Source organism: Mus pahari, chromosome 5, assembly GCF_900095145.1.
Source record: "Mus pahari chromosome 5, PAHARI_EIJ_v1.1, whole genome shotgun sequence".
Classification (NCBI taxonomy): Eukaryota; Metazoa; Chordata; class Mammalia; order Rodentia; family Muridae; genus Mus; species Mus pahari.
The window spans coordinates 64,000,696-64,010,400 of record NC_034594.1 but is presented as its reverse complement, the minus strand read 5'-3'; the positions used below and the strand labels follow the sequence as shown (position 1 = coordinate 64,010,400).

At 43.1% G+C, this 9,705-nt stretch overlaps 1 protein-coding gene across 1 annotated transcript in view; it reads right to left on the bottom strand.

Moving 5' to 3' along the window:
* Cops7b (COP9 signalosome subunit 7B) overlaps positions 1 to 1,711 on the bottom strand; it is a 19,307-nt gene extending 17,596 nt beyond the window's left edge. Inside the window, exon 1 of the mRNA XM_029539200.1 lies at positions 1,534 to 1,711. Coding sequence (XP_029395060.1) covers positions 1,534 to 1,695 — 162 coding nt within the window. The 5' untranslated portion in view covers positions 1,696 to 1,711. The remainder of the gene's footprint in view (positions 1 to 1,533) is intronic.
* Between the last annotated feature and the right edge of the window lie 7,994 nt (positions 1,712 to 9,705).

Here is a 9,705-nt window from a genome sequence, read left to right as displayed (position 1 = left end):
AAACCCTGTCTCGAAAAACCAAAATAAATAAATAAATAAATAAATAAAAAAATTTTTTTTAAAGGAGGGGGGCTGGAGAGATGGCTTAGTGGTTAAAAAGCACCAACTGCTCTTCCAAAGGTCAGAGTTCAAATCCCAGCAACCACATGGTGGCTCACAACCATCCTAACAAGATCTGACGCCCTCTTCTGGAGTGTCTGAAGACGGCTATAGTGTACTTACATATAATTAATAAAGTCTTTAAAAAATTTAAAAAATTTTAAAAAAATCAGGCTGGCTGGGAATGTGGCTCACTGGTACAGTGCTTGCCTACCATGCATGCGTGCAGCCCCAGGTTCAATCATCAACACCTAATAAAGCCAGATGTGGTGGTATATGCCTATAATCCTAGAGCTTGAAAGATGAAGACAGGAAGACTGGGAGTGCAATATCACTTTCAGCTATATACTAAGTTTAATGCCACAACACTGACAAGATCCTATCCCTACCTACTGCCACCTCCCAAAATTTTTAAGTGGCTCTATTTCCATCTTTGGGCATCATAATAAGATGAGCCATGTGTGAGGTGGTCATAGGCACTCTAGATTCCCCATCAAGAGAAATAAGCAGACATACTTATTAGTACTGAACCAAATAGCCTGTACCCACAGCTCAGATTATAATTGGCTCTGAGATTACTGATGGCAATCGTGTCATTGTGGCCACGAAGGTAAACTACCTAACAAATGCCAACCACATCCTATATGCAGACCTCCACCACCAAGAACACCAGGGCCACCCTCAGCAGCATCCTACAAATGATTAAGAAGATGAGTAGACAGTGCTCATGCACACAGCCAGTGCCATCCTACATAGGCAGAAGCCGGAGATGGCAAAGGGAAGAAAGCCTGCCCCACCAACACACGGAAATCACCTGAGAACTCCCTCCAGTGCTTACATATGTCTGCAATTTTCTCAAAGCAAAGAAAAAGCAAGCATCTAAAGTGACAAGTGGAGGTTGAGAAGCATAAATTGCTTTGCATCTCTTTGTTCCACCTGTTTACTAATATACAATGATCAAAACCTGACTGTAGCAATCAAACACTTAGAACATTACTTTGTGTCAAGATAGGACTTTCCTGCTGGGTGTGGTGGCACACGCCTTTAATCCCAGCACTTGGGAGGCAGAGGCAAGCAAATTTCTGAGTTCGAGGCCAGCCTGGTCTACAGAGTGAGTTACAGGACAGCCAGGGCTACACAGAGAAACCCTGTCTCGAAAAACCAAAAAAAAAAAAAAAAAAAGATTGGACTTTCCTATTATCTTTCGGAGAGCTAACAACTCAATCTAATTGATCCAAATTCAAGGGGAACACTGACTAAAAGAACCCTAAGACATTATTCTTGATCTCCACCCCTGGCCCACCAATCCCCATCTTTCCATTAACAGGATACCAGACAAATCCACAAGGCTTCAGTGTTGAAATTTGCTGGAAACCTGGAGAATCAAAAAAGCATAGCATAGAGATAGAGAAACTGTCCGAAAACTATTCTTACCTCCTGAACATTGGCCAACTCCAGCAGTTCTCCAAAAACATAAACTCCGGGAGCCTCCAGCACCTGGTTTATGAGAGTGGTGAGGGCTGAGCCACTGGTACCTTTGGCTAATAAAATGAACTGCTCCAAGAGGTTACTTGAGGGTTTCTGTTCACCTGCCATTCTCTGGTCTTGAGATCTGTCCAAAAAGAAAATGGGTCAGTCATCTACTGCCTTCTCCTTTCCAAAGTGTGAATTAAGCTGGTTCAGACACAAGGATACTCTAACCTCAAAATCTTCACAAAAACAACTCCTGAATTGAGATACAATAGCCACTTTGTGAGATGAATGGAATTCAGGGTGGAGTTAAAGATATTCTGTCCTCAATTCTAAAGTACACGTCCCCATCTGTCACCTCAGCAGTCCATAAAGCTGACCAGGACACAAGAGTTTCTTTATGCATGCTGTGTATCTACCTCACTTGCAGGTTTGGGCTAAGAGACAAAGAATACTACCCATGCACAGAGGCAAATTTTGTGTCATTAGAATCCCACCTACAGGCAGGCACACATCAGAAACAGAGTGACAAGACAAGAGCCACACTTCATTTAATCAAAAACTCCATCTTTCAGGCTCCACAATGTGATGCTTAGCATATCATACAAGGCACTAGGTTGTAATGTGCCCAGTAATGAAATAAAACATCATTTAAGCCAGGCGGTGGTATCATATGCCTTCAATCCCAGCACTTGGGAGGCAGACGCAGGCAGATTTCTGAGGTCAAGGCCAGCCTGGTCTACAAAATAAGTTCCAGGACAGCCAGAGCTACAGAGAAATCCTGCCTCAAAAAACAAAAAAAAAAAAAAAATCATTTACGCAAAGACCATGGGAAAACTGTTTACAAACTTAAGCAATGACAATTCAAATCTAGAAAATACATTCTGTTTAAGTCGGGAAATGCACCTATTTGACCTCCTGATGATTCAGATATTTTAACAAACATGACTCCAGAACTTGTACAAAATCTTTGTAACAGGATATAAGGAAACAATGCAGATATTATTTTATAATTAATTTATTTTCTCTATGAGATCATTTTGTCTGCATGTATGAATGGGGAACATGTGAGTGCCTGGTGCCTAAGGAAGCCAGAGAGGTCATCAGATCCCCAGAGACTGGAGTTACAGATGCTTGGAACCATCATGTGGGTGCCCATGCTCTTAACTGAAGAGCCATCTCTCCAATGCAGATACTGTACTGTCATCTTTGAGAATATTAGGTACAGAAGAGTTCCTCGATTGTATAATACAAATAAAAACTGAGTGTGTATGGACTCTAAAGGAATCCCACATAAGACCTGTCTTCCAGAAATGATACACACTGAAAGAGTGTGACAAAAATGAAAAGGGGTGTGTCACTGAATAAAGAAAAAAAAAAAACATGTCAAAGAATAGTTTGGTGCAAAAGACACTTGTTTTCCTGTGGAGTTATGCACAGCCCTTTCAGGATATTAGGAAAAGTTCTGGGGGGTGAGGGGCGGATAAAGCCGAGGAATGGGAGGGGGAGGAAGAGGGGGAGAGGGGAGAGGGAGGGGGAGGAAGGAGGAGGGGAAAGGGAGAGGGAGAGGGGGGGAAGAAGGAGGAAAAAAGGAGAAAAAGACAGGTGAGGAGAAGACAGGAGAGAAGATTAAGTTAGAAAAGGAACAAAACCTGGTCCCCACCCCAAGCAGACACAACTAAAAAGAACAGTTGTGACTTTCAGCCAAGATACTAAGCAGAAGAAGTAGGGTGGGAAGGAGATGGGGATGGGATGGGGAGAAGATCTCAACTTCAAGAGCAAAGCAAGTGGGGATACAGAGTGGATAGAATAAGATGATCAACGTTTTCTCCTGAAATGGGAGGCTCCTCAAGGAGGCGGATAGGGACAGAGTAGAGATGAATTCCCATCTCGGAAGGACGCTATTCTGGTGGATCAAAAAGAGTCAAAGGAGACAGCATCTACCGGAAAGGGCAGACCGAAGGTAGCCACCGCGTGGAAGGTGAGAATCGCCAACTAGAGTGGACGTCAGGACTGGCGGTCTTGCTCGTAGCCACCAGCACAGAGCAAGGAACCTCCAGGCGTCCTGCAACGGGGGCGGGGCGGCGTGGCCACTGGCTTTCTTGGGAACGCCTGCCGGAGCGAAGCTGGAAGTCCAGCCTAGACTAGCAGGGCCTGCCCTCTTGCCCTCCCCTACCTGTCCCCGCCGACTCTCTGTTCTCTTCGCCGATGTCTCGGCCTCCCAGAGCCTGCCCGCAGGTTGTCAAGCTTCCATGATCGGCCCGGCGTCCAGCACTTTTCTGTCTCCGCCGACCCGTCACCAGTGCTGTTCCCCCGGAAGCCTCCCACTGCTGCACTGGAGTTCCGCCTATACAATGTTCCTGCTCTGCTTTCGCCACCTCCCACCTAGACAGAGGCTGAGGAGGGAGCGAGGGTTCCCTCAAGGTTGCAGCTCCGGAAATGGGGGGCAAGGCAAGTAAAACACGAGGTTTGAGGAGGAGTGTGCCCTTGGTGATTCTAGGGCCCAAATAATAGCCGTCACCATCACTATCCTGGGCCAAAAACCTACCCCTTCGGCTGAACTTTCCCTACAAGTGAGCACTCGGCCAACAGCGGCTCCCCTGGGGTTCCGGAAAAACAATAAGCCTAAAGACAACACTACTTAGCGAACTATTCTATGGGACCGTTGTCCATATTTATCTAGTCAGCTTCTTATAAAACTATGAGCTGAGCCGGGCGAGGTGGAGCACACCTTTAATCCCAGCACTCAGGAGGCAGAGGAAGGCGGATTTCTGAGTTCGAGGCCAGCCTGGTCTACAGAGTGAGTTCCAGGACAGCCAGAGCTATACAGAGAAACCCTGTCTCGAAAAAAACAAAACAAAACAAAACAAAAAAAAAAAACCAAAAAACTATGAGCTGTATAAAATATTATCATTTTCCGGGTATGCTAACAACTAAGGCTAACAGTCTACGTCAGTAAATAGCAATGTTGTAATCCAGGCTCTCTGAAGCCAGACGATGTTCTTAACCACTGTCTGTACTATTTACAAGCCGATGAAGACTGGAGAGATGGTCCAGCAGTTAAGAGCCTGTAGTTCTTCAGAGAACTCAGGTTATGTTCTCAGCAGCCACATGGTAGCTCCAATCTGGAAGTCCAGTTCCAGAGAAATCTAATGTTGCCTTCTGACCTCATATACAGCATTCACATGATGCATACATACACTCAAGCACACACATACACATTAAAAATAAGTAAATCTCAGGCTGGAGAGATGGCTCAGTGGTTAAGAGCACCAACTGGTCTTCTGAAGGTCCTGAGTTCAAATCCCAGCAACCACATGGTGGCTCACAACCATCCGTAATAAGATCTGATGCTTCTTCTCGGGTGTCTGAAGACAGCTACAGTGAATTTACATATATAAAATAAACAAATTTTTTTAAAAAGTAAATCTCTTTAAATCTTAAGCAGTTGCTGGGCCTAGAGAAATGGCCCAGAAATTAAGAGCACTGGCTGTTCTTCCAGAGAACCTGAGTTCAATTCACAGCACCCACATGGTGGCTTTCAACTGTCTGTAATTCTAGTTACAGGGGATCCTATACCCTCTTTCTGACTTTCAGGCACCATACACATATGGTACACAAACAGGCAGCCAGGCAAAACACCCATACACATAAAATTTTCTTGATTAAGCAGTTGAGTTGGGCCAACAACGGTTCGGTAAGCAAAATGTCTTTCCTGGTATTGCATTTGTACCCTGGGAGGATAGTGAAGAGCTGCCAAGAATTTAAATAATTAAGCAGATTTTGTCAGAGTGTATGCCACAGACTTTAAGATGCTAAAGACATGGTATATTAGTCAGGGTTCTCTAGAGTCACAAAACTATGGGTAGTCTCTATATACTAAGGGAATTTGTTGATGACTTACAGTCTGTAGTCCAATTCCCAACAATGGTCAGCAGCAGCTGTGAATGGAAGTCCAAGGATCTAGCAGTTGCTCAGTCCCGAAAGGCAAGCAGGTGAAGGAAAGAGAGAGTAAATCTTCCTCCTTCCAATGTCCTTATGTGGGTCTCCAGCAGAAGGTGTGGCCCAGATTAAAGGTGTGTGCCACCATGCCTGGATCTGGGACCAGCTTTGTCCCAGATGACCTTGAATTCAGAGATCTCCCTGTCTTAATCTTCTGGGATTCATAGCCACTATGCCTCATGATCTCCATGCCAAGATCCAGGTAAGAAACTTGTATCTCCCAGCCTCCAGATTAGGATTACAGGTGAGCCTTCCAATTCTGGATTGTAGTTCATTCCAGATATAGTAAACTTGAGAACCAGAAATGGCCACTACATGTGCGGAAAGCCCTTTTTACTTAGAATGAAGGAGGTGAACATCAAACAATTCATTTTTTTTTAATTAGCATCTAGGGGCTGTAGTGAGAGCATTAGCTGTTCTTCTAGAGTACCTAAGACGTTCAAATCCCAGCACCCACACAGCAGCTCACAACATCTGTAATTCCAGTTCCAGGAAATCCGGGACGTTCTACAGGCCTCTACAGACACCAGACACGCACATGGTGCACAGTCATACATGCAGGCAGAGCATGTATACACATAAAATAAATAAATATTTAAATATCATCTATTAGGCCACGTGGTGGTGAAAAGGTCAGCTAAGGAACTTTAGGCCGGGCAGTGGTGGCGCACGCCTTTAATCCCAGCACTTGGGAGGCAGAGGCAGGCGGATTTCTGAGTTTGAGGCCAGCCTGGTCTACAAAAGTGAGTGCCAGGACAGCCAGGGCTACACAGAGAAACAAACAAAAAAAAATATTAATCATTTCTTGCCAGACAGTTGTGGTGCTCGCCTTTGAATCCAGCACTCAGGAGGCAGAGACAGACAGATATGAGTTCAAGGCCAGCCTGGTCTGCAGAGTTCCAGGACAGCCAAGGCTACACAGGGAAACTCTGTCTCCAAAAAAAAAAAAAAAAACTAAAAAGAATAAATTTTTAAAAAAATAAAATGGAACTAGAAAGATGGTGCAACAGTTAAGTAGAACACCTAGGTTCAATTCCCAGCACACACATCGCAGTTTACAACCTTCCATAACTCCAGTTCCAAGGTATTTGACACACTCTTCTGACATCCAAGAAAACCAAGAACACATAAGATGCACATACACACATGCAACCATAACACTCATGTGCATACAATTAAATAAATAAATCTAAACGCTTTTTTAATCTGTACTGGGGATGGGATGTAGTGGTGTGGTAAAGCTCTTTCCTAGTCAGCACAGGCAAGGTTCTGGATCCAATCCTAGAGCACAGTCTGTTCTTCCAAAGGTTATGAGTTCAATTCCCAGCAACCACATGGTGGCTCACAACCATCTGTAATGAAATCCAATGCCCTCTTCTGGTGTGTCAGAAGATATTGACAGTGCACTCACATATATAAAATAAATAAATTTAAAAAAAAAAAAAACTACAAATCAGTAGGAAGACAAACGCCTAATTTCAAAAAGTAGGCAAAAGGGGCTGGAGAGATGGCTCAGTGGTTAAGAGCGCCGACTGCTCTTCTGAAGGTCATGAGTTCAAATCCCAGCAACCACATGGTGGCTCACAACCATCCGTAATGAGATCTGATGCCCTCTTCTGGGATGTCTGAAGACAGCTACAGTGTACTTACATATAATAAATAAATCTTTAAAAAAAAAAAAAAGAAAAGAAAAGAAATGTAGGCAAAAGTCTTAAACAGTCAAAAAGACCATTCAAGGTTAAGGTGGACAGCATCAGAAAAATAGAAACGCATACGTTAACGAAATAGTTTAGCCAGAATGACTAAAATTAAAAAGACTTATGATAAATATTCAGGGTTAACAAGAATGAGCAGCAACTAGAACTTTCCAACACAGCAGGCAAAAGCCTCAGTTCTACAGTCCCTTTGAAAAACTAGCACTATCTACTATCACTGCCCATACATATATTCTACTAGGCTAACAACTCTTTTCCTAAAATCTGTGCAAAGTGTCCACAAAAGGAAGCCGACAAGAATGCCCAGTTCATAATGTATGTTAATGATAAAACCCAGATCCCCATCAACTCTCTCAGAGATGAACTGTGACTATACATACAATTCGCCATGGAAAAATGCTACAAACACATGTCAGCTATATACTGCACATACTGCATAATCACATATAAGTGAAATCCACATACAGATTCAAATACAGATAAAATATCTACATGGCCCTAAAACCAGGAGACAGGTGATTACTGGCAGATATGAGGATGCATTACAATGGGAAAGGGCATACATGGTAGCTGCTGGGAAGGCTCTGCTACTTGATTTGGGTGGTACTTATGGGTGTATATGTCTTCTCTCACCCAATGTATGGCACATCTCATTAACAAAGATAATGCACAATTAAAAAAAAATTTAACATGAGGGAAAAATCCCCAACCTTTGAGTCAGCGGTTCTCAGCCTTCCCAATGCTGGGACTCTTTAATGCAGTTCCTCAGGCTGTGGTGACCTCAACCATAAAATTATTTTCATTGCTACTTCAAAACTGTTGTGTTTCGGACTGGTGAGATGGTTCAGCAGTTAAGAGCACTGACTGCTCTTTCAAAGGTCCTGAGTTCAAATCCCAGCAACCACATGGTGGCTCACAACCATCCATAATGAGATCTGATACCCTCTTCTGGAATGTCTGAAGATAGCTACACTGCACTTGCATATAATAAATAAATAAATCTTTAAAACCAAAAAGAACTGTAATGTTTCTACTGTATGGATCATAATGTAAACATTTTTGGAGATAGAGGTTTGCCAAAGGGATTTTTGACCCACAGTTTGAGAAACACTGCTTTAAGTTCAAATGTCATTTCCACCATGAAGTTTTGCCAACTGTTAAAGGCACTTCATCGAACCTCTCAGGCATTCTCCACTTGATCCTGACTAAAAGGCCAACAAGTAATCCTCTGTGGCATTCTGATGTCTTTTCTTTTATGCCATTTGTCAACTCCATCTTGAATCTCCTTATCTCCCTAAACAGTTATGTATCTTCTGAATAACAGTGGCATATCTTTTACTTAACTCAGTACCCGACCAAAACCAAAAACCAAAACAAGGTTTGCTGAAATACTTGGAAGAAAAACAAACAAAAATGGGTGGATGATCAAATGGGTGGAGTGGGAACAGGAACAGGAACAGGAAAGAAGGCCTGGGGAAGAACACGGGTGTCTCCAAGGAAACAGAGGGTTAAACCAACTTTATCTACTTTCTGGGGGGGAAAAAAATCATTAAATGTCAACTTGAATGTCAAAAGAGCAAATAAAAATAGCAAGACCTATCTAGGCTGAGGATAAAGAACTGTCACACCAGTTCCTTTCAGGAAATCCACCAAATAAATGCTTTCCTATTCTCTGGGTGTTTCAACACTAGTTCAGAAACTGGTCATTAAGGAGAAAAACAATCACATTGTCATGTTTCTAAAAATATCACCTCCCTAGAGTAGTGTAGATGATACATGACAGGTCAGTAGATGGAAAGCCAGATTTTAACTGTGTCAATTTGCTGTGCTCTCTGGCCAGTCTCTGCCTCACCGGGCCTCTATTTCCTCATATTTAAAAACAAAAGATAAAGAGATTGGATTGGCAAATTCTTTTAAGTCTTCCTGTACTGACATTGAGTATATACAATCTTTAGCTCACCCAGTCCAAAGCAGAAATATAACATAAACCCTGCAAAACAAGTAAAAATGCACTCCAGACTAATAACCAACACTATTTGAGGAAGTCATTTTGTTCTATTATCTTCCATGGCTTAATCTGTGGTTTTGTTGGATGGTTGCTGTCTTACCATGGTTTGCAGACTCCTGAGTTCCATGTAAACAGAAGTTAACTGTCGGTAGGTTGTCATGTCTCCGGGGTAAAAGAAGACCTTTCTGCTGGGTTTCAAGTAACAGGACTCAGAAACCAACCCCATAGGAGGATTCCAAATATGTGCACACTGCTCGGCACACTGGAACCTAAGTTAAAAAGATGTAGCGCACAGTATGCTGGGATTTGTAGTCCCTGGACTCTAGTGGTGCGCTGGGATCGCCTGTGTTCTCTGGAATGCTGGGAATTGTAGTTTCAGCCACCTTGTACAGTGCAGCCTGCCATAGTCTC